This window comes from Aptenodytes patagonicus, chromosome 2, assembly GCF_965638725.1.
Source record: "Aptenodytes patagonicus chromosome 2, bAptPat1.pri.cur, whole genome shotgun sequence".
Lineage (NCBI taxonomy): Eukaryota > Metazoa > Chordata > Aves > Sphenisciformes > Spheniscidae > Aptenodytes > Aptenodytes patagonicus.
In genome coordinates, this window is record NC_134950.1 from 94,032,271 (window position 1) to 94,058,076 (window position 25,806).

The 25,806-nt window shown below is 40.5% G+C and overlaps 1 protein-coding gene across 1 annotated transcript; it reads right to left on the reverse strand.

Moving 5' to 3' along the window:
- Positions 1–4,770: 4,770 nt before the first annotated feature.
- VPS4B (vacuolar protein sorting 4 homolog B) lies at positions 4,771–25,496 on the reverse strand. The gene is made up of 11 exons (XM_076330420.1): positions 25,335–25,496; positions 22,507–22,618; positions 20,962–21,112; positions 19,632–19,699; positions 16,570–16,689; positions 16,174–16,330; positions 14,536–14,684; positions 14,284–14,365; positions 12,026–12,245; positions 8,898–9,035; positions 4,771–7,015 (listed from the first exon to the last, which is right to left on the reverse strand). Exons 1-11 carry the CDS (start codon positions 25,359–25,361, stop codon positions 6,914–6,916), a joined length of 1,326 nt encoding a protein of 441 aa, XP_076186535.1. The 5' UTR covers positions 25,362–25,496; the 3' UTR covers positions 4,771–6,913.
- Positions 25,497–25,806: the final 310 nt, after the last annotated feature.

Sequence of the window (25,806 nt, forward strand, 5' to 3'; positions counted from 1 at the left end):
AGTTATACCACCCCAAGTCATTCAAGTCAAGCCACGTCTATTATGCGCACATTTATGAGACCCAATCTTACTACAGAGGTTGAGTTAATGATTTGCAGTCTTGGTAGGCCTCTGGTTTCTCACAAACTTACCTTTTGTAGGTGATCTTCTCAGGTAGTTTCTGTGCTCGTAAAGCTACTGCATTGCTCTCGAGAGCTTCTTCATGCCTCTCGTTGACAATGTTTCACATTTCTAGAGCTGGTTGCCCTACCCCACATCGCTGTGTGGGAGAGCTTCGTACTCTCCCATTGCTCTTTGCTTTGTTGCTGCACTCTTAAAAATACTGGAGGAACACCTCCTCCAGGTTCGTGCCAGGTTCTCTTTCAAAGCAATTCAGAGAACTTTGTTTGCTCAATCTTTTAACACAAATTAAGTCTGTTTCCAGTTCCAGGTAACACACTGGATATCCACAGCACTGCCAAGAGGCTGGTGTTTATTTCCTGGATGCAGTTACACAACATCTGCCCTTGTTATCAATCCCTGATAAATTATCTTTGGCATGCACTGCAGAGAAGTGGCTGTTTGCAATGGAAATTTAGAAGATCTCTTGTACGTAGTTCAGTTCTCCTCTGTCCTCAAAATAGCTTGCTGAAACAAGGAAACTTCCACTTTCAGCCATTTCTCCCTGTCATGGTTAATTAAATTAACTCTATCCCAGCCGAAACCAGGACACTCCCCCTTGCATTGCCATGAAATACATTGGAGTTGCTTGCGCTCCTGCAAGTCTGCCTCCATCCTCTAACAGGGCAGCCCATTGCCATCCTGCTGTCAGCCAGGGAAAGGACAGCATGTACAGACGGGCCCTGTCGCTTTGAAGGGAAAAAGGGAAATCGGAGAGACTCCGTCAGCTTTTGCTTTGCTGCGAATAGGCTTGCTTTGGTAGAAAAGCTGGAGAAACAGAAGAACATAAAGAGCTTTGAAATAGCATTTAAAAAGGAATCGGTGCCTTGTCTTCCATTTAAGAAAAAAAAAACCCAACAGTGTGAAGTCAGACAAAAAAAAAAAGAAACCAAAATTAGAAAGAACAAAAAAAAAAAAAGGCTACCCAAAAGCAATAGGAAAGAGGCAGGCATAGATTGCCAATTAACATTTCACATCAAAGGAAAATTCTCATCAAAACTTTTTTCTTCTTCTAAGAGGCCTCACGCATTTCCAGTATCCACTGTGGTGAGGCGAGCACGGTTTACACAAAAGGAGGCCCAAGAGAATAAGCCTGATGATAGCCACAAAGCTTGTGGAAACTGTTTCACACAGCTGACACCTGGGACGGAAACCCCATAGGAGCCCGGAGCATCGGCATCACTGCCCTAGTTCACCAGTCGATTTCCAGCCTGTGCCAGCTACAGGAGATCTGAGGCACAGACCGGTGTCCCTCACCCCATACGTGTCTCCGTAGACACATTTACCTTGTGTAGAGCCTCAGACTGCCCAGGAAGACCACCACCACTATGCCCCCCCCAAAAAAACCCCACAAACGCTCCAGCAACTTCGTTCCCTGCTGGACCGAGCCCATCTAAACCTGAAAGGAGCAGGCACATCGCGGTGCTACAAGTGCTGGTAACTTTGCAGTGACTATCTGTTATGCATTTGGTGGGTCATCACACAGGCACACACACCTTTTTGAGGTGTCTGTAACCAGCGTTCGCATATATGGCTATGCAGGTGCACCACAGCCCTCTGCGTGCATTTAGGCAATGACAGTATCTGTTTATACAGGCATCCCTTCTCCGTCCTGAAGCTGGTGAAGGAACAGCGAAGATGAAGGACACAGAAGATGTTAGGCTCTGTCAGCAGGCCCTGTGGCTCCCCTGGAAACTATTGCTGTGCTGCAACTGCACAAGCTTTGCTGTCGGGCAGGCAGGCCACCTGCTTGTTTCCATACTCACAGTGGACATGTGCATCATGGGCATGAGGTTTCCGGGCAGGTAAAAAACTAAAAAAGGAAACATTTTTAAATTATAGAGACAGAGCGAGGGTGGACATGAACACACAAGACCAGGCCAAAACAAGAGCAGGTGTAAAGATTAAAAAAACAGTAATTGCTTTGCTGTTTGGTTGTGTACAGAGCAATTCATGGCTGTGATTAATTCATTAAAACGTCATTAAAACTCCAAAGTGAGCTCAGGCTCAGCCAGGCAAGAGCATGAGCATTTCAACTGGCATTTTAAATGGCACATTTGAAAACAGTAGTCAGCTACTTTTTCAGATTTTCTAAATTCTTACACAAAAATAAGGCCTTGACAGGTCAGAGCCTCCCAGCTACAGCCTATGCTCCAGCCTTCAAGGAGGGGAGGAAGGAGAAGCGATCATTTGAATTTGTATGGTTTGAATTTTCCCTTTGTCCTAGCTTTCTGTTGGGCAAAGAATTCACTTGACTCTTCCAGAGCCCAAGTCACAGCTAGAAGTAACAGTCCTCATTTACCACTCTATTTCCTGTATGAGATGGTGATATTTATAGCAGCTTTCTCAGTCCCTCATCTAGCTGACTCGTTATTGCCAAGACATTGTCGGAGCAGTAGTAGAAGGCAACTACTCCAGCTGAGATTTTTGTAACAAATTACTTGTGGATGGTCATCAGCCGACAATAGAGTGAGTCAGAGGAAATTATTGTTTATAGTTGACAGAACGCATGTGACACTAAGCATGTTTGAAAGCAAAGTCCCTGCCTTGAATAGCTTAGATTTAAATTAGCTGAGGCAGCAGAGGAGGAGGGAGGGCAAGCAAAAGCAAGTCTTGCCAATTCATGGCACAGTGCCTGGTAATAGGTCACCAAGCAGGAAAGAAATCCCTGGCTCCATTATCAACATCAGACCTGCGCTCAGGCGTCGGTGGCTTATTTCCTGGAGATGTCTCAAAACACAACCAAAGCCTTTTTGGAAGAGAACTTAGCTCCTGCTATGATGCAGACAGGACATCATATTTTGTTTCCATGGCTAACGGTTGAGAAGTCCAAATAAGCGAGCCCTAAGATGTCAAGTATTTCTGCAAAAGACTAGCAGATTGTACACGTGGCAGGTACCGTGCACAGATGGTACGGACAGATGGACTCTGGCGTCCCCAAACACTGAGTCGATGTGATAAAGGGAAGAAGTATCCTTGAGCGTTCATTCATCAAGTTGGAGCCTCTTAGGTAGGATAAAGGATGCAAAGGTGAGCAAACAGAAAATGGCACAAAACAGTGACCTAGTCAAAAAGCTACCATCAGAAGGGCGTGTGTTTATGTAGAGGTAGGGAGGGAGAGGAAGAATTGTAATTAGGTCACAGGGACCAAAAGACAAATAACAGGACAAGCTTATCTAATACCTGGGCTGTCAGTACGCAAATGTCAGGACAGAGGATGAACGAACAATTAAGAGTTTTTACACAGCTAATTATGACGACAGAGGGTTTGTGGAATAAAAAAAAAATCATTAAACTATCGTTAATAAAAAGCTAAAGAAAAATCGAAGGGGAAAGCACTAGAGCTATGCCACGAGCTACAACAAAAGCTAACTGCTCAAGAATAAAAGGCACAATGCTTTGATAAGAATTGAGCATCTGTTGGAAAAGCAGCACAGTAGGAAATGGTCCACCAAGTTCTTGCAATAGTTTACGTAAGTTATGGCAATGGCTTTAAGTCAGCCATGATTACTAGGATGAATCTGGTTAAGACCAAAAACATGTATGGAAGCCAATCGTGAAACAAGCTTGTCATTCTGGAGGAAGGAAAGAGTAAACAGCAAAATAAAGATGTTCCTGCATTATTTCAGCAAATTCAGAACTATTGGAAAGCTTCCTGCCAAGATAATCGTCAGAAATAACATGAAAAAAATATCAGAATATGTTAGTAGGAGGAAGACTAAATAAACACAAAAAGTAGATCAAAATGTCTGACCAGAGAACATTCAGCAGCTTTTTTGCTTCAGTTGAATAAAAGGGCAAACTATGACCAGACACCCCTGACAGACAGGAGCATGAACAAAAGCCGATTCAAGAGTACCTGCCTCAGCCACATGCGTTCTGCTCCACTAATTAAAACAAAAGCATATTCGAAGACCAGCAGATAATTTGAAAAACAAAACCAGTCAAAAACTCACAAGGAGGTTCGTACGTTTTCGTTGTGCTAGAGGATGGCAAAACAAAGCCGACAGGTAAATCAGGGAAGAAACAAGACTCCGCAATTTTTTGAGGTTAGTCAGGCAACATGGGGAAAAAAAAAAGTAACAAGTTAATTTAGTGAGCTTTTCTAACCCCATGAGTATATGCATTGAGATGTATACCACAAGTGACAGGAAATCCAAAGTTTAATGTCAATGTGAAGAAACCATCTGTGACAAACACAACAAGCACATACACAACTGATTTAATTGAAAAACTATTTTACCACAGGAAGGAACGAAAATGACATTTTTTCATATTGCAGTCAGTAAGCAGTAACACCAGAAGTCAGGGAAAAAAAATTGTAAGCTAACTAGCCAAAAACAAGTCATACATCAGACCTTATGAAAAATGCACAACTAATTTAGCTGGTATTTACAGAGGTTTTGATTATGTAAAGCAAATATGATCTTTCATAAATTCTTTAATTTAGAGTATTTTTGATTAACACTGAAAACTAAAGAGTGATTTCGCAGCCCCCTCACACCCTCCCCCCCATTTGGCTATCATCTATTCTGGGATAACTTAGCTAGGAAGCTCTGCGATATGTATTAATTTATACCCATTTTACAAAGATAGCAAACCAGAAAGTCGTCCTTGTAGCTGCAATTCTAAGCAGCAATGTTTATTTGGAATAAACAACTTTAAACATCAAACATTAATGCTTCTGTTACAGATGTCATCCCACAACTGAGTAAGTAGCAAGATGTAAATTTAAAACATACAGTATACTTTTCTTCTACGTTAAAGATAAGGGATTACACAGTTAAGCTTATGCAAACCCGTAGGACAAAGCAGCCTACCACAAAAAAAAAGTTCCTGAGAATTTTAAGATTGCAGTAAGGACTCTCGTTTTAAAAAGGTCGAGACAAGTACTTCGGATAGTAGCTTCAAACCTCTGAGTGAGAGCCCTGCCAGTATGTGGCTCACTTCTAAAGAGTTCACAAGAGGCAACTAAGAAAAAGCAATCCTGTTGCAACTAGGATTAGGTTTACTAACTGTAGTTGCCTGCACCTACACTGGAGTTCCTGCCCCCCTTCCCCCACCCCCACAAAGGTCCACGAAAAGATTTGCAGTCCACTGATTCACATTTACGTGTTCCAACGTAAGACAAAGGTAAAGCTGTGTGTAACTAAATGATTTTGGAAAGAATGTTTCATCATGTTAGTAAACAAAATCTTAGCACCTTACAGATCAAAGAATTTTTAACTAAGTAGCTTGTTTAGCTGTTAAACGTAGAAACCAAAGTCTAAAAAAAAAAATCAAGCGGTAAATTCTTGAACGTAACATTGAAGAAATACTCAAAGATGCTGATGTTGTACTGTAACATTTTACTTCATTTAAGTACAGCAAATTTCACCCATCCTATGATTTATAAAGTACACAAAATATGTACATAGAGGAAACCAAACCCCATCAAAAGACGATCATATGTGTATATGTACATATACGCACACAAAATGTGCAGATTTCTTTTAATGCAAGTTAAACAAAGCATATGCAGGACAGAGTTGTACAGCGATAATGGAACATAAGAGTATTCTAGGTATCCTAATGATGTTTCATATCTACAGCCAGTGCAAACTTACAAGGCACAAACTCTATGCTGACTCTGTAGTGTTGTTAAGTTACATTCAGGCACATCTCAATTTGTAGCTCTTCAGAAAAAAGATCCACGGAATTGCTACTTCTGTACTAAAGTGCCAGCCTTCTCACAAAATTTAAACACTAAATTGACGTAACCTATTTGCAGTAGTTATCGGGAGGGTTCGGACTTAATTTATCACTGGAAAGCCTGTGACTAAAATATCCGTTACACTCTCCTCACGTGTGAAAGTACGCTATTTCCCAAAATACCTCCCATACATTCTCCAAAGTGTACCTATACCTTGCCAGCCTCAACATGTGGAATCTTACAGGATATTACTGATGCTTTTTTCTAACTTTAGTCAAACTCCTGCAGAAAGTAAATCCAAATTTAAAAAAACCCCAAGAACAGCCAGCAGAAAACCTTCCGAGATACTTGCATTCAACAAACTTTTGCTAAATTGCACAGCGACACATGTGTATCAGCTAGTAGAGTTAAAAACAAAAGCTTGCTGTTTAAGGCAAAATTTTAACACAGCATAGCAGGAAAAGCCAAATACCAGTCTCATCAGTATTTAAACGAAGTACTGGCCCGTGTAGTCTTATCCTCACAGTGTTTTCTTTCTTACTTTAATAGCAAACCCACACTTGCAGTATGCTTCATTAGCAAATTTTGTTGCGTTTTTCTAAGTGAAATGAGAGCAATTAATATGTAGGCTGATTGACTGATACTGAAAACACCCGACAAATATGTTCTCTTCCACCCCTCAAAAAAGGGTTTTTTGAGCCTACTGGGAATTTAAAACTCATGGTCTAATAAATTAATTAAAACCCAGGTCTAATATAATACCTAAAATTGAACTAATCATTTAATGTTTTCTAGTATTTAATAGACTTTACCACATTGCTTTGCTGTCTTACCCTAAAATTGTATTTTCATATTATTTTTCAATAGAAGACATTTAAATAGACATCTGAGGAAAACAATACGATACAAAAGCTTAAGGGTCTTTGCACAGGCATCTTCTATTCCTTCTGCAAAGTAAGAAAGGAGTGATTTTATTGGCATTTAATTTGAAGTGCCATCAATAAAGATACAAGAATACTTAAGAAAGCAAAAAAGTTCTAATGCTCCACATGTATCTTTGGTTTAGCCTTCCTGACCAAAGTCTTCTGTAAACTTCTTTAACTTCTCCAGGTCCTGTTCATTAACTGTTGGTTTTGTGCTAGCTAGCGACCTGAGCATATCGTCCTGCCAGAAAAAAAAACCCAGAGAAAAAAGTGTTTTTTCAGAAATAAGTATAGTACCGCTGCTAACAATCTTGTTGCCATGACAAATATGCATTAAAAAGCCCATTAAAACAAGATGACTATAGGAGCTCCTATTTGCACAAAACTTTTAAGTAAGCCTAAACATTTCTGCACAGAGGCAGCATTTTAACTCTGTGAAGACAGGCAACTGTCAGTGAGTTTTCTCATAACAAAACCACAACCCCAGGTTTAGGTTTAAGCCACTCATCCATTCAAGTTTTATTCATCTCTTTTTACTGAAGAGAACTGAACCTCCTTTTTTTTTGGTCAGTTACTATTTTCAACCCATCTTTATCTACAGCAGGGTAAAGTGGAAAATAATCAGATGTTCCCATGTACTCTTCATAGTCCAACAATACAGAACAGTAGTTTGTGATTCATCTCTAGCAAAGTTTTACTGTTTATGACTGGTAATTTCTGTCTCTTCAATTCAGTCAATTTCCTAGATAAATATTTAGATACTAGGAAATGGAGTTCAGAAAAATCGCAAGGTCTATGAAGTTGAAAGCAGCAGTTAAAACATCCTATGAATAAAAAGGGGCAAGAAAACTAATCAAGTCCTAGCCAAAGGCAACTGAAAAAAGTAACACCTCATATTACTATAAAATTAGGGGTAAAACCAGAAGTTAACATCATGATTTTCTAGACTTGATATTTGTCTCAGACTAGAGATACCCTGCTTAGAAAGAATTAAAGCCTGATCTTTTTAAGGACAAGAACTGATTTTGGACACCGAAACAACTGCCTATGCAACTATATGCATCAGAGTCCAGGTACCATTAGGAGCACACAAGGAATTGTTATGTTTAATTCCAGGAAAGACTGATTAAAAATCCACTTAGACCATGCAGGCAGAAGTTTTAGGGCAGGCCTACACCTGCATACATCCTTTTGTGCTTCCTCAGTATGCAAATATGCACGGAGAATTCTTTTCTGAACTATAGCGACGGTTATATTTACAAAGCAGTGCCTACTGTTTGAGAGGTTTGTGATTCCCATGAAATACACTGATTTCTTTCATTCTTTACAGGACTGTTTGCACACAAGAACTGACAGCAGCACAGATTTGATATCAAGTCCTTCCCTCAAACATTTTACTTAAATTCAGAATCTTCTTTGGTTGCTCTTGGGGAAAAATCCAGAATGAGTGTCCAGCAATTTTTTTTTTTTTTTTTTAAATTTAGAACAGTGAACTAAAATTTCAGTTTGTCTTAAAATGACATATTTTATCCCGTAGACCAAAGCAAGTATTTTAACATGCACAAAGAAAACAGCTGAAAGAGCTGTATCACCTATAACGAAATGTAACCAAAGCTACCATTACAACCACCATCTTTTTTACATTCTGTTGTTTATGCTTGCATTTATTTCATGGGCAATATTTACCTACAGCACATCACTTCCCAATTTACACTGAATATAATTTTCCATTTCCCAATATCAACATTAATGCTACAGAGTGATGGGAAGGAAGCATATCACGGGGCAGGGATTCCAAAGGTTTTAAATGAGTAAAAGACAAGTGAAAGAACAGTGGAAGAGCCAGATGCTGTATATGGATGAAAGGGCAGCCGCTGCATGCCAGCAGACAAGAGCAGTAAGAAAGAAATGCTTATCAGGGATAGAGAGCTGGCTTTTTCACAAGCATGCTGTACTGTAGCGCTGTGTGTTGGGAATTCAAATGTTAGCTGGTATGTCCAGGATTTCTGAAAACAAACAACTCATCCAATTGCCTTGCATAGCCATTTGAAAAACAGTCTTTACCTTAAAGTCTTTTCAGAGTTCTGCAAAGCAAGAAAGAAATGCTACAAAAGAATACCTACCATGGAAACTTGAGGCTCCAGTAATTTATCACCTGGAACCTCCATCCACGTCATTTCTATGGCTTCAGGATCACCTGGAGAGCAAGGGGTGAACAAATCTACCATCGTATTTGGATTAGACACCGATGGTCCTTTTACCTAAAAATAAGAAAATACTCAGTTTATAGGAGTTATAATTTTAAAGACAAAACCCAGAAGCTGAACAGCATCTTTAGAGCAAAAACATTCCTTGATTTTATACGGGTGTCCCACCCATTGGGAAGACATGTCCTGTGAAAGAGAAATCGTGTAAGTGTACTGGCGTCATTCACTTTGAAAACATGCAGCTGTAGCCAGATACTTATAGTCACATCAAGTCAAATCCCAGAAGCCGCTTCCTCCTAAGGTTGAGGATTTCTGTGGAAAACTAACATGCCAGGAAATCTAGTTGGAGAAGACCACCCTTCCTAGTCCCTGGTCACTTTGGGAGTCCATTCCTCACTGGTTAACAGCTTTCTAAAAACTTCGCAATAATTATCCTTGAGTGCCCCTCAAGTCAGGAAGCCAGAGATGGCTTTTTAATCTTTGCCATACTGCACTACGAAGTTCCCAGCACCTTTTCTGACACCACCTCAGCAGCACTCGATAGAAAACAGGGCCATCTAGTGGGAGAACAGAAACCATCCTTTTTTTCCAGACACATGGACAGACCCAAAAAAGCTACACCAGGTGTCTGTTCCCTTTCTGCAACACGTTATCCGGGACCCACAGTTTTATTTTCCTTCATCGTTACCTGAAGCATCACACATCCACAGGAACTCAAAACACATGCAAAGATTGAAAGACAACACATTAACTGGCTATTTTTAACAGCAGAGAGCTTCATTTGCTGTTCCATTTAAATAGTGCTTTTAAAGCACGATGCTGAAGAGCACAGATAGTAATATTCACAATGCACCCTGACAAACCTGTATTATCACATAGAGCAAGGACTGGTTTACAGGGAATTAGTAATAATTGAGGAAAGTACTGTTTAACTGGAGCAAGTTGTCTGTTATGATGCAAACAATTAATAAAGCTAAGTTTTTGCTTATAAAAACAGGAAATCACACCCAATTGAAGTACTAGCAACACAAGTGGAATCAACTTGGCTTATGTCAGAGCCCTCAAAGTACTGCAGTTGTGGCGTTTTTTCCTTCCTTTTTTGCGGGCAAAAGGAGATAAGAGGTAAGAATTGCTTTTGGGTTGCTCTGCAAACTGTGACATCTGAGGTTATTTCATTGCTCCATGGTAGTCTGAGACATGCCTCAGATTCTTCCAAATTTGAAAGGCTAAAAGGTAACAGCCCTTTAGCCAGAAATGTCATTGTCACTTAAAGTCAACAACGGATAAATACTTCAGGCATCACTGCTTAAGGGAAGGAAGCATCTAGGAAATCCTTGATATATCAAAACAGCTGCTTATTTTTAAACAAACACAGTTTATATCAGTGTTACTGCTGAGTTGCCCCCAGAAGAAACTTATCAAATCAGTGTTTCAGAATACGCGTTTTGTTTTTAAACTGGGAAAAGCTCCTCAAAAACCCCTTAAAATGTTTTGGGTTCCCTCCCCCCCCCCCCCCAAAAAAAAATGACAGGCTGCAGGTTTATTTTAATAACTACAAAGTTGACAAAGGTTTCCTCAATGCAGACTCTGGAAACTTACATAGTCCTCTCATACTCTGGACCATATTGGATTTAAGCATTCCTTTCTCTTTGAATCCTAAGCTGAATGTGTTCCTTGGAAGAAACTACATGGAAAAAAAAAGGCTACCTTCAATTTCAAAATAACTGTAGCTATTCAGTTTAGGGCCCTTAACCCTTTTATGTCAGGCTGAGTTACTGGTAAAAAAAATTGTAATTGAGGTGACCAAGAACTGCTGCCAACACAAGTTACATGGTACGTATCTCTTGACAGCTTAGGATCTGAAATTTTTCCTACCTTACCCAACCCCACTCCTACCCTTTTAAGGAGCAAGAAAATGAACGCTTCCCTTTACAGCAGCAAAAACTTCTGCAGAATACCTCGACGCACCTTCACCCAAGATATATCAATTTCTGTAAAATCAAAGTTTGCAGTAAAAATGTAAACAAAAAATACTTTTAGTGTGGGTCTACTCTAAAAATACTACACAGGAAAAATATAATTTTATTTAACCAATACATGTTGTACGCATTTGGAACTCTTTATAACCATTGATAACATTATCACACTTTTTTCCATTTAAGAGCTTAAGAGTTTATAGAGAACAATTAATTTGATTGAACAAGACCCATATGTGCAAATTCTCTGGGGGAAAAAAAAGCATTCCCAGATTTAATGGATTTAGATTGGTGCTGAAGAACTCTAGTTGGTTCTTTGTCAGATAAAGTTTGAGATCCAAACATTCAGAAGAAGTATTTCTTAAGTCAGTACATAGTATGCAGAGGTAACTGCAAGATAAGCTAAACAATATAGTTTCAATATAGTCTCTGTAGGGTGCACCTAAGTAAGTGTAAATTAGTTTTCACATTACAGCAGCATCCATAGGATGCTGCATGCTGCCCGAACAATGAAACGCAGACCTCGCTCAGTTGTCTTTCATCTTTACTCCTGTTGCAAGTAACATTGATTCAATGTTTTTACCAGAACTTTACAAGAACCTTAATTTTTCAGTTCAAAAAACTATGCCAAGTAAACAGTGTGCATAATTATAATCCATCTGTTCCCATGTGGATGAGGGATACATTTATTTCAAGACGCTAGAAAAACATGAAGACCCACGTAACTTGATCCAGAAAAAGAGCACCGCCGTAACATTCCCATTTAAGTCAAACTTCAAACTGAATGCTTTTAACACTACCTAGAGACATGAAGAGTCATCAGAGCTTGGATTACACAGCATGAATACATACCCAGAAACTAGCTCCACCAGACTTAACGGGAGGACCGAGGGGGGACGGGGGAAAGAAAAAAAAGAGGAGGAATACCCAAGTTCCCTGCTCAATAAAAGGACATTCATAAGCGTGCAGTATTACCCAAAACCAAATTCAGTTTACTTGCAAGGAACTTTAAAATTAAGATAGTTCTCAGAGATGAAATAACTCGAAAAACTTTTGATTCCTACTTACTTTTTTAAAGTGAGTAGCTGACTGCACTTTTCTAACAGGCTGCATCAGTGCATCACGTACAATGACGCTTATATCTGCACCAGAATAGCCATCAGTTCTCTTTCCAAGCTCTCGATAATTTGATTCCGTTAGGAGATTTGGAGTTGACCCAAGGTGAAGTTTGAACATTGCAGCCCTGGCATGGTCTTCAGGTAAAGGAATATAAATACGCTTCTCAAACCTGGTTTAAAAAAGAAAACACAATGTTCCACAGATGCTAGCTCATGCAGGTGCACAGTAGAAAGCAGCTTATGCAAATAAGTATTATATAGCTTATTCCTAGCAATATTAGAAAGAAGCAGTTTCAGTATTATAAACCTTTAAAAAAATCTAAGGCAAATATTCAACAGCCTGTTCTCATAAGTAATACTGTAGCTAGCATAAGCTAACATCCAGAATAACTACTTCCTTTTCATGACAAAGATCTTCTCTTCAGACTGAAGTTTTTCCAGATTTTCTCCAGCAGAGTTTGTGTTTTAAAAGAAAAAATTGAGGGGAAAAAGTCTTTAAGTGTTGGAAGTATATCTGAACAGTTTTCACATTCAAAGAAAGAACTGCCTGATAACAAGCTGACACAACCACTTTCTACAGTCTCCAACTAAATTAAAGAAAACTTCATAGTTGGAAGCAAATTTGAAGTCATATTAATACAGTTGTCAGTAGAAAACGTTGATAACTGCAGTTCTTCCTTTGAAGCAGCATCTGTTCTCACAATGGGGATTACTTCCCACCCACAAAATAAGAGCGACTCCAAATTCTGTAGAACACAATTAACTTGATATACATGACAAAGTGGGCCAAATCCATGAAAAATCAATTTGATTACTGCCATTGTTGTACAAGTTCCTTTAAGTCTTGTGGACAAGAGTTAGAGAGCTACTGTTTCACACTGCAGAGAATCAGAAAATGGTTTGGGTTGGGAGGGACCTTTAACGATCATCTAGTCCAACCCCCCTGCCGTGGGCAGGGACATCTTCAACTAGACCAGGTTGGCTCAGAGCCCCATCCAACCTGGCCTTGAACACTTCCAATGAGGACGTCCACAACTTCTCTGGGCAACCTGTTCCAGTGTCTCACCACCCTCACCGTAAAACATTTCTTACTTATGTCCAATCTAAACCTACCCTCTTTCAGTTTAAAACCACTGCCCTTTGTCCTGTTGCTACAGGCCTTGTTAAAACCCCCAAACAACTCTCCGCCTTTCTCATAAGCCCCCTTTATATGTTGAAAGGCTGCAATAATGTCTCCCTGGAGCCTTCTCTTCTCCAGGCTGAACAACCCCAAGTCTCAGCCTTTCTTCACAGGAGAGGTGTTCCAGCCCTCTGATCATTTTCATGGCCCCCTTCTGGACCCACTCTATCAGGTCCATGTCTGTCTTGTACTGTGGACCCCAGAGCTGGAATCTCAAGAATGACTTGAAATTTTAAGCAACACATTCACCTCTAAATCTGTCTCACACAAAACTACAGTCATACAGGTTGGAAGCGACCTCTGGAGGTCACCTGGTCCAACCCCCAATGGAAGTATGGCCAGCTTGAATTAAGTATATAAATAAAAGTCAGTGACAGTCACAAAAAAGTAACCTTTCTTTAGCCTACAAAAATGACCACTATCCAAACTGTGTCCTCATCATAACATAACCATACTTGTCACAGAGCTGTATTTGTCCTCTACTGCTCTGCAGCTCAAAGAAAGATCCAGCTAATCAGATACAGGTATGGAAGCCCTTTATCTACAAAAAAGCAGTTAAAACATGCACTGAAAGATCACAAATTATGCTTGACCAGTAGAAAAATATGGTGTTTCTGTGTAACATAAGGCTACATTTCCATAAAATAACTCAAGCTGTTCAACAGTTTGTTAACAGCTGAAAAGGAAAGCTCTACCCCCCCCTTGCCCTTCTGAGGTGCATATTTTGTAACTTGTCTCCCAAGCCCACCAGAAAACCAACCAACAAGGAAACAGAATAGTTTTCTGCTTGCTCAAGCACAATCAGCTAACCAAGAGATCAAATACACTACAGGGCCAATATGAGAGTGAACAACCTACCTCTTTAAAGGGGCAAGGGGCTATTAGTTTGGCTCAGTCCGTCTCATGGAACTGAGTTGTAGAACATTAGCCATGTGTGCAATCATGAGTTGGATTACTACCTCAAGTAGTCTCAGACTGAACCCTCACAACAGTTGCAAATTTCACACCATGAAAAAAATGCATCATACCTTCTCCTGATAGCAGAATCCAAAACCCAGGGTATGTTTGTTGCTCCTAAGACCAAGATTCCTTCATTGTCAACACCAACCCCTATATCAGGGCAGAAATCATTTCACCGTTTAGATGATAAACAGAGACTGGTTTAAAATGTCATCAGAATTTAATGGGGTGGAACTGCAGGTCTTTTTGGTGTTCTCATGCAAGCTAAACTTAAAATACGTATCTTAATTCCTCTGATTCTGAAAACCAAGTAAACTTACCTTGCATCTGGACTAGAAATTCTGTTTTTATCCGTCTAGCAGCCTCACTTTCATTTTCACTTCTTGACCCACAGAGGGAATCTATCTCATCAATGAAGATAATAGAAGGTTTGTTTTCTCTGGCAAGCTGGAACAAGTTTTTCACTAATCTTAAAAAAGGAAACAGCTTCAGTTATCTTAATGATTACACCAGTAAACACACATAACTTAAGATTATGATACAGTCACTTCCTTTAGAGAAAGCTAAAAAGAGAAAAAGTATTAACATAAAGCTATTCAAAGATACAACATGCTTCCAGCTCCAAGACTCTGCATTACACTGAGTGAGACAGCCCAGCATAAAGGGAGGTGAAACATTCTAGAGTACTCCAGGCAATGTTTTGCAAGAAAAAGCCCTTTTTCGGTTTACATTTCTACAAGACAGCCTGGACTATACAAAACCACCACTCTAGACAGATTCAAAAGAACATGGCTTTCTCTTATATAACATTTGTAACCTAATCAGATTAACTCTAGAGATTTTGTAAGAAATAACATGTATATTTACTTTACACAACTTTACTAAATACTTTTTATATGACAAGGAAAGTTGGTTTGCCAAAAAAACCCAACCCAAGCCCTATCCATATCTTATTAACACATTTTACTAAGCTAAAAAGGAAAATAAATAGGAACATGCTGGGAAATTTTTCACATTACCAGCACTAAATTTCATGCAAGAGTCTCAAATGAAGTCAAACAGAAAAAATGCCAAGCTGGACTCCAGTTCTGTATTCCTTTTGCAACAGAAGAAAAGCAGCTTAAGGTTTCCAGGTTTGGGGGAAAAAAAAACCCAGTTCAAACACTTTATCTAATGGTCTTTCTCCCTCATCCTATCAACTTTAAATAGTGTTGCTCAGTTGTCCCACACTTCAAACTATTAAAGCGTGGTTTTGACAAGTATTCTCATCCTCATACAAAAGTCCTTTCTGTACAACAAACCCAGAGCTTTTTCTTAATTCAGGAAGTCTTCACTGGAAGCCTAGACGGACAAATTCCTGCACTTCTAGACGGCAGCCGATATGTCACTTCAGGCTTCTGGGTGTTCTTCACATATCACATAGTAACAAATGAAGAGTTAGCATGGGCAACCATGAAATTTTCTTTCATGGCTGCTCCTCTCCTTCAACTTATTTTTGCAAGTCTCTTATGTCTTCCAGATTTTGTTTGAAATCAGGATAAAGAAAAAACACCTCCATATGGACAAAGAAATGCCACATGTTAATGACACAGCTGCTGGGACAAATGAGTGGAGAGATGCCAAGAGGCAGAGTACCCCAACACTTCAGACTGATGTAGTGTTCAATCACAGCTGAGTTCAGAAGGGGAATGAGCTCCATGGTGTTCCCGAAACCTTTCTGAGCTAGTTTTTAAAACTATCTTGAGCACTGAAAAGCAGTCCAGCTGCAGCAGCACAAAATGCAGCACATGATATCTTTACGTGGCACTGCAGCATGAAGCATAGAAACACCTGAAGTTTGTTTTTAAAAAAAGACAGAACCCTTCCCTCAAATTCAGTTTCTTTACAGCAACTTATCTAGCTCTATATTAATTTCTTCTTGCCAATGTTTTCCTGGACCTCTAGCAACTCCAACTTACTTTTCACTTTCTCCCAACCACTTTGAGACAAGGTCAGAGGAAGATACGGAGAAGAAGGTAGAGTTGTTTGCTTCTGTCGCCACAGCTTTTGCTAAATAAGACTTTCCTGTTCCTGGTGGTCCAAACAGGAGAATCCCTCTCCAGGGTGTTCTCTTTCCTGCAAGAGAGAAACTAGCAGCCTTCAAGATACTGTAGAAAGACTGAACCTGTTTTTCTGATGAAGCCCCTCTAATTTACTCAGAGGTTTTCCACATCTAGCCATGAATCTTCTGTTAAATGGATCACAATCTCTTTGCTAAGCTCAGCTTGAGTCTCTGATACATCAGCATAACACCCCTCTCAGACCCCGGTGCCAGTCCTGACTGGCCAATAGCAAATAAATGCTGTAATTCTGACCTGTAAACAGGTGCGGAAATTTAATGGGCAAGATCACGGCTTCTTTAAGTGCTTCTTTGGCACCTTCGAGACCAGCAACATCACTCCATTTTACATTAGGTCGCTCCATAACAATTGCTCCTATAAGAAAAGATTGCATAAATTAGTGATGCACATATCTTTTCACAACTTCAATAACTTCTGTTTTGGAAAAAAAAAAATCTACGCCTATGTCTATACTGAATAAAACCAAGGCATTTCTAAGTAGATATAAACACTGAATACTGTTAGTCAAATGGATGTTATTTCTACAGAAATCTATCACATTGTTTTACCACAATAAACCACAGATAACCAGAATACTGGAGAGTTAGCAGAAGTCCTGCAATGGTCAAAGCTAGTCCATAACTGCCCAGCAAATGTGTGTTTAGTAGTCACAGATGAGTACCTTCTCTAATAGGTACCCAGGCACCATCTCCTCACTAAACCACCATTGTACTTCCTGAAAAATTTGAATGTAGCTGCACTAGCCCAGGATTTATAAGATTTACCAGCAGATGAAGTAACTTGTTGGGTATCTCCAGATGTGCAGCAAACAATCAGACCATCTAATGATAAAGAGCTTTGAGAACTAGGACTGAAAGCATCAGAAAGGTTGTATGGAGCCTGCTTAGCTGCAGAAGTATCTTCTTAGTCCAGCCATGTTCTCTCAAAGTTTATCACCAAGTCTCATCTTGCTCAATCAACAAGTTCAGCTTGACTTTAACCAACTGAGCTGTAATTTAGCCTTCTCTTCAGACTTCAGATTGGTTAGTCTGACATGCTAAAAATGATTTTGTCTTGACTACTTTTAGATGGGACAACTTGGATCTGAGCTAGTGACTGAATAGTAGATCTTGTAATCCCAGCCAAGGCAAATCCAAAAGGTAAGAGAAATTTTCTCAGATGAACAAATGCCAACCAACCCAATGCTTACCTAAGTACTCACACACTGAAAGTTTCAGTTGCCCTATTTCTCTACAAGGGGCTTTCTATAATTTGACAATTGGCTTTCACCAGCTATTTTCTTACACTTTCACTTTATGCCTTCAGAGCTCTGAAGTAATTTAAGGCTTTTTTTCTTTTACAGGATGGAAAATTTACTGTTACTCACTGGCTAACGAACAAAGCAAGTAACACTTGCTTACTTTTTAAGTATGTCCTTTGAGATTTTTTCTTTTGCTGCATTCCTTTTCCATCAGATTGACATGAACAATTTCTGTTAACAATTGCAATTGTTAACAATTTGGAATTTAGAGTCCAAAAGCCACATCATATTGTTAAAGATGTTAAAAATGTTATAGAGAAAGCTGACTGCAAACTGTCTTAGCTTGCAATCTATATACTGAAATTAATTCAACCACCCGCTTCCAATGCATTAAATTATTTTGCTAGGTTGATTACATTTCAGTTTTTCTTGAAGTGAACAGAACTACGTGCTCCATCACTAAAATAATTAGCAGAACAGGTAACAGTTCAGATAGGAACAGGAGATTATTTCAGAGTTAAAATACCAGTTATCTGCACCAGACATACCAAGGTAACTGAAATTACTGCACCGTAAGAGATTACCTGTACCAGGAAACAAATGGAACTGGAATCGTAGGCTTCCTAATTTTGTAGGTGTAAATTAATAGCTGGAAGATTAAGCTATAGAGTGCAAAAGGCCTTTAAAATTCTAAACAAGAATACATGACAATAGACCCACAACTACTATCCAGTCTGAATGTTACTGGTCACTTCTCCCACAATAAGCCAAGTTGCTATTGTAATTAAAATCATGATAAATACCCATAGGTTTGGGAAAGTTCCATAAAGCAAAGTCAGCTAGGAGTAACAAAGCAGCAAAATTAAATACAGGAAATTTCTGTGGCTTTTGTGGGAAGCAAAATGAAGATGACTAATTTGAAGGCTGCCCAGAGCTTGTATTATCTGAGTAACAGACTCCTGTGTTAAGTTTAAAGGTACCAAGGATCTCACACCTCAGACTTTCAAGCAATCAATTGTATAAGCAAGAATGTTGTCATTTTATAAAAAGTATCAAAGTAGTGGTGGGTGCAAGAAACTATTTCTTGAAGTAAGAACTGAAGGTCCGATTCATGTGGGAAAAAATGAAGTCTTTATAGTGAGAGACAGGATGAGAGTCCAATGCTCATCATTTTTCTGTCATTTTAAAATACAGGAAACTCTTCCAGAGAACTGTGCATAGGACTAAATAAATGCGTACAGAAGTAGAAAAAGCATGGCACAGTTTCCAAATATGATACAATAGCTCCTGAAATTACACAAGCAGAAATCTGGTAAATGCATTTGATCTTTGTTACACTGAAAACTAGGGAGAACACAATGAAGTTTCTTCAGATCAATAAGCACCTTCTGGCATGGAAGCTCTGAACAATTCTTCACCATTAAAGGGTAGTAAATATCAAACAATGCCTTTTTTTTTTACTGTGTACAAAACTACTGGTAGCTGCTATACATTGCATCACTGTATTCAGCATTTGAGTTCAAAAACCCAAACTATTATGTTATTCAGCTGGGAGGGCATCATCACTGCATATGAGAAAATGCTGCCCATTACTATAAACGGGCAAGCATCCATGTTCTCAACTCCTAAACTTAAGCACAAGCTTTTTTTTTTTTTTTTTTAAGAACAGTCCTGCTTACATTGTTTGTATGATGTCTGTTACCTTAGCCTCTAGGCAACACTAACACACTTAAGAGTAAAAAATACTGATTCAGTTTAGTCAATAGCTACCTGGGATCTTGCAACTTCTCCCTTTGGAAAATGCTATCCTGACAAATGGTATAATTTTAGTATGAAGCACAGGGTACAGGAGATAAATTTCAACATAGTCACTGTATAATTTCATGGCACACAAACCCATACTTCCATAAAGACTATGCTTTTGTATGTGAAGAGTACATACTAGTTGAGCCACTCTCAGAAAGTAAGTTAATCCATAACATTTAGGTGGGAAAAATATAGGAATTCGCTTGACTGAAGTCACCCCTATTTAAAGAAAAGGATGCTTCAAAATTACCTTGAAGTTGATTCTGTAGCTTCTTTTTTTCAGGATCCTCTGACTCTCCTTCCCCATCACTGTCATTCCTGATTTGCAAACAAGAAAAAATGTTGAAATACAACAAAAGAGACTGCTGTCTTAGGATAAAAATCAGAATGCAAAAAGCAGAAAAAACACCAGTCTGAGGAATGAAAGAAACCTTGAGATGCTTTCAGATCTTTACAAGTTTACATCATTGTACTCCTGCTTTTCTACACTACGTTCTTTCTAATTCACCCTCCTCATCCTTTCAACTTCCTCTTCTGGGTCTAGGCCCTTTTAACACGCTTCTGCATGCTTTGAGACAGCCTCTAGGAAACAAAAGCCCTTGTATTGAGCAACATGGAAGCGCTAAAATGGTTTATTTGTAGACATCGGCACTTATCCCCTACCTGGAATTGCAACAGGACTTGGTCAGTTCCATCTAGTACTATAAAACTCTACGCCCTCGTCTTGTCAGAGCAAAGTAAACAAGTTAAAGGAGGAAAAAAAAGAGACTAGATAGTGAACAATTAGAGTGGAGGTCATGAAAATACATGTAGCCTCTGTGATATTACCAATTCCTTCTATTATAAACCAGCAGAACACAGTACAGCTCAAAAAATAAAACTGATGAGACAAGTAGACAATGAAGGAGACTGAAAATCAGGTGAAGTTTCAAGAGACAACTGAGCAACTCTAGCTGTTCAGGACTGCTAAAAAGGGCAGTCCCACCAGAAGGTATCATCCTGAACCCTTCCTCTCTCCTATCCCAGTAAAGGCAGTAGCAAATGCAAAAGAGGCTCTGCTTCTTCAGCTCTCTGATGCGCAAAATGAAAAACAAATCGAATAAAAGGAAAGCAGCGGAGAGACTAGGCAGCAGCAAGGCATTAGAGTGATTCAGTCCCTCTTACAGAACTTCACCCTACATAGAGCTTTGCACCTCTTATCAAGTGTGAGACAGATCAAACTCAGGCCATAGTAACCATCAGTTGGAATTTATTTTCTAGTTAGTAAGTATTTAAATGTAGAAAAATTTTGAGGGTCATTGGGCTCATTGCCATTAAATCCGATAAGCGCGTGTTAGTTGAAACAGCTTTCATTCTTCAGTGTATTTCCTATGCAAATGTTCGCACATTTTAGTAAACAAGCACAGAAATGCCTGTGATGCTAATTCACATTATTTTTCTTTTATTAGCCCACTGTATTTCAGCATTAATTGTCATCTGAAGCATTTCAAAGACACTAGTTAAAATGATCTTTGAAGAGTTGAATTTTAGAATAAGCTGAGCTCAGGAAGTATTTTGCTTTACCTTCTCCAAAAACATACCCTTTTCCATCAGTAGGACCAGACTCTTTAACTGGTTTTGGTGCAGTTTTTTCTCTCTTTTTCAGATATTCTTTCAGCTTTTCTGCTCTGTCCAAGTATTCTGTACATTTCGTTCTAATGCTCTGTTTTGCTTTATCACCCTGTGCTTCATCTAAGAGTTTGAAGAGAAACAATGCTTTGTTAACAGCAAAACACACGCGCATCAATCAGAAAACAATGCTAAATCTGTCTTCTTTCTATCTTATCAATATACCGCTCCCAGGGCTCACCACATAACCAAACACCTCAACTACTTATTTTTCCGCTATACCATGGAAAGAAGTGACAGGAATGTCGTCATCATCTACCAGAAATCAAATATACACTTGAACATTGCTTTGGCTTAAAATGTGACTGTAAAGGATTAAGGACAATGGCACCGGAAGCTTTTCTGTCAGCCTTTCAAGCTGCTACACATTGTCTTAATAACTCCTCTTCTAAAATAGCTCATCAAGAAGCTGCTTGTGCTGAGCAGTTTTTATTTAGAAACATAGTTTATTTTTCCATAGCCTGCTAATTTTAAAAAGATGCTCACATCATAAAGAAAAAAATTAAATAAAACATCTGCAAGAGTTAGGTGTGATTCAACAGCCACACTGTTCTCTTAGTCACTATTACAGTGTTTCAAATCAGCAATCAAAATTTAACGTTAGGTTTATGTGTTAAGTTTCGAGAAGTACATCGGTACTGTTAAAAGCACAGAAAGTGATATTCTGATAAGTCCGTAAGACATATATGGATAGGAAGTGATAAACATACATTATCCTAAGTCACTATAAAGAAAATAGTACAGAGATCTGTAAGTATACTTATGTCAGGCGAGCAACCCTAGCCCACTTAGAGTAGGGACGTACCTACATTAAGAAAGCCCACTCCTTGCTTACTAACACTGGACATGACGCAAAAGGTACACAGAAGTGTGAAAAGAAAGGCATAAAATAATAATTATGAGAATATGGAAACTGAAGAAAAATTACAACATACAAATCCATCTGATACATTTTGTTGGCCAAGATGAACAGCAAGACTATGACATTAAGGAGCAAAAAATGCCAGCAGAGAGGTTGTAGAAGGGCAAGCGGCATGAGTTAAGGAGCAAAAAACGCTCTGTAGATACAACAAAGACTTCTTGTATAACATGTGGTTTTCAGCACAACAGAAATACAGGGATCCCTGTACTTATTGTCACATTTCCTCATGCGCAGTGGCCAGCCTGAAACATTGCTACACAAGTCCAGAGGAGAGACAGCAAACCCCTGCCTCCCTGTCTTAAAAAAACTAAAACAAAACACAAGTAAAAAGTAATCCGATTTCTTACGAGAATGGAGCAAGCACACAACACAGTAAAAGCAAAAGCTGCAAAATAGATGACCTCAGTCAAACCACAATTAGCAAGTATCAACTGATGATGAAAGTAAAAATTTAAATACTGATGTCAACGTAAGAGATTACTCTGTGCAATTTGACTACTAAACTCTACTTAATCATCCATTACATTACACTTACATTTAACAACGTGGAGAAAATACTGCACAGCGTGCTGGTACAAGCGGAAGGCTTCCTCATAGTTTCCTGCTTTATCTTCTTGCGCTGCCTTGTTAGCAAGGTCTATTGCTTTCTGTAACACAAGCAAATAATTGAGTGCTGCGCGAGAGCGTTTTGCATGATCAAAGAGACATTTTAAGCTGTTGCTCTGACTGTTTTTGATGGCCAGTTTTTCGGCTCTTTGACATTTATCCCCAAAAGTTGAAGCCAATTGATTGCAACTCTTAGGTGGTGCTTTGTACATGACACAATATTTCTATCCTTTTATGAACAACGATTAACAGACTGCTGAAATTTACTAGCACACAAAGAAGTGTAAGTGAGAAGAACAAGTTTCTGTGTACTAAGTTGGAGCTACTACTGGTTTGTCCATGCAGTTTTCCTTACCAATCTCTTGCATTTATTATGGAAAGATTTGGAAATCCATTCTAAGTTTTTTCGTCACAGACCCAGACGCTTTCAACTATAACTGATGACATCAGTAAACCCCGTCAATAGCAGTCAAAACAGGAAGTACGTGATTGCAATGCACTGCAACTAGTGCTATCACTTTTCCAACCCTGTCCTGGGAGACAGCTTCAAAGACTGATATTTCTTTAGCCTCTTTAGAAGGATTTAGGCTCTTGATACCCAAGTGAGAAATTCTAATTACCACTCTAGTGGGAGGGGAGAAAAAAACCCCACCAGACAGAAAACATAGAAGTAGTTACGGATGGATTTTTAGTTTGTTTGTTGAGCTAGTTTCAGATAAAACTGACTGTGATCTAAGCCATCGTATTGCATATGCTGGCCTGTGGATTTGTTGGTATCACCGTTATTCTTTTGCTCTTAAGTGCTTATTACCTTTTATTACACTTTGCTCCTTGGAATGTCTATACCACTTCAGGACAATTAAAACTGTCAGTCTGAACAACTAGTTCACATAAGTTTAAAAAACACAGTTGGTTAGCCAGAATTAACCAACACTAACTAAATCTTCTATAGCCCCCCCCCGTTTTTCCACATTCAGTCCATTTCTTTTCCTAAGCATTGTTAGTATGCTCATGATGATTATGGTAATATCAGGGAGCAAGGCGGAGAGCTTCAACTGCAGCAAGGAGTCTTCATTAGACATTCCAGTGCACATACTCATGCTACTATCCAGACACTCCGATGCGTTTCAGGCAAAACAAAGCTAGTAAACGGTAGCCATGAGAGAAGAAACAGCACAATCTCTTCATTCAACTGTTTTGCATTGCTGTCTTGGAAGCAAAGATCATCTCATCAGATCTACCCGAAATCAGAGAGTAATTTATTTAAAAACAATGATCCAATAAAGCAGATTCTACAGCTCTGTTGTGGCAAGTGTTGGAACACTGTAAGCATCTGTTTCTTTGGAACAGAGCTTCAACTTTTGTTTTTGGAGAAGCCATGAGCTGATAAGCAGTTTACTACATACAAATGGGCAGTCCCCTCCTCGCTGCTCACCTTGTGCTGGCTGTTAGGCCCCTCTATGCACCATTCAAATCCAGCAAAAGAGCAAAAACTAACCCAAAAAAGAAGTTACTTTCTTCTTAAAGTTCTTAAGTCCCTTTTACCACAGAACAGTCCAATGATTCCTGGATCCAGTACAAAGACAGTGATCCATGTGACGCTAAATCCAAAGAATAAACGGCAAAGACTACCTGCTAAAACAGAACTGTCAGAAAACAGGGCATCCTGCAGCCCTGCTCCTCTGAAATAGAAAGAAGTCTACATCATGTATTGACTGGGTTTGGTATACTCTGTTTTTGTAAATACCCAGAAGACTATTACTTGGGTATTAGATTTTCAGCTCTAGTACTTCATTACATCAGCTGGCATCTTACCCTGCTACTGTGATGAAGAACACTGCTATCAAACAGGAAAGAATTTATCAGAAAGTTGTATGAACGAGGGCATAGATGACCAGCTCTAACTATCCATAAGGCACAAACTATATTTATCAGGCTACAGTTTGATACTTTGGTGAACATCACTCTCGGAAAGAACGTTGGCTTAAACAGGTTTTATTCTCCTTCTGCTTATTCTAGACCCTGCGATATCTCCCCTGGCTTTGCCAGTATAAGCATTACACGGCCATAACGAGCTTACAGAAATGATCACGGTTCAAAACAGCTGAAGAAAAAAAATCACTGTTTTTAACACAAGGCATTTCTGGATCTGTTTTGCCAACCAGCCGCAGAACCGATTATACTGCCCCAACTGAGGGTTAACGCGGATAGAAAAACAGAGCAAAGACTTCCTACAGTCAGTAGTCTTAGAAGAAACCTAAGCCAAACTACGCGCCTGGACCGCAAGAGGCAACAGTGCTTCCCAGGCGGACATGGGGCCCCGCTGACCCAGCGCCCCGCGGGTCTGGCATGACCGCCTGCCCGGCAAGTCCCCGTCCCCTCCCCGGCGACTCAGCGCCCGCCGCCAGCGGAGGCCGGTGCTGATGAGGGGATTAACCCGGGGCCTCCGTTGCTTCCGGGGCCTCTGTTGCTTCCGAGCCCCAAGCCGAGTCCCCTCGACACGCCCCTGCGGCTGCGCCTGCCGACAGCGGCAGCGCACGGCCCGCCCGCCCGCCGGCGTCCCCGGTCCCGCGAGCAGGAGGCGTTTGCGCTCTCTGTCCCCCCACCCCGCCCGCAGGCCCGGCCCAGGACACCCCGCGGGCGGGCAGGCGGCGGGGGCGCCCCGGGCCCCGGCCCCCTCCCCTCCTGCCCGCGGCCCCCCGACCGCCGCCGCCTGCCGGCTCCGCCCCGCCCCGGGCAGGGCCGGCGTCGCTCTACCTGCAGGTTGCCGGTGGTGCCCGCCATGGCGGAGCGGAGGGGGGGGGGGGGGGAAGGAGACTGGAGAAGAGAGCGTGGGCCCGCGGCTGCCGGTGGTGGAGCTCCCCTCCCGCCGCCCCAAGAACCGAAACCGCGGCCTCCGCCAGGCGCTTCCGCACCCCGAACACCGACCGGCCCGCTTCCGCTTCCGGGCACTGCCCGGCGCGCCTCGCCTGACGTCAGTGCCATGCGCCTCGCCCCGCCCCGCCCCGCCGGGGAGCCCCGCCCCGCCCCGCCCCGCCGCAGAGGGCGCTTTGCGCGTGCGTGCTTTTGTTATCGCCAGATGAACCGGCAGGGTTCTGGCTTGGTTTTTGCATTGCTTCTCTAAAATGTTGTCAGGTCGTTGCCAGGGATTGGGGTGAAATTAATTTTCCCCCCTCTCGCGCTAGGTTTAAGAAATTTTCGTGCGCCCCTGCCCTGCCCCCTGCCCAGG

Bases quoted from the DNA above. Each gene is read 5' to 3' on its own strand.
- VPS4B (XM_076330420.1), bottom strand. From the start codon at position 25,361: ATGGCGGGCACCACCGGCAACCTGCAG. The intron at 16,690-19,631 runs GTAATTTTGAAG...CTTTTCTTATAG, and splicing joins GCTACAGAATCAACTTCAAG to GAGCAATTGTTATGGAGCGA. The intron at 12,246-14,283 runs GTATGATGCATT...TTTTTAAACCAG, and splicing joins GATTCTGCTATCAGGAGAAG to GTTTGAGAAGCGTATTTATA.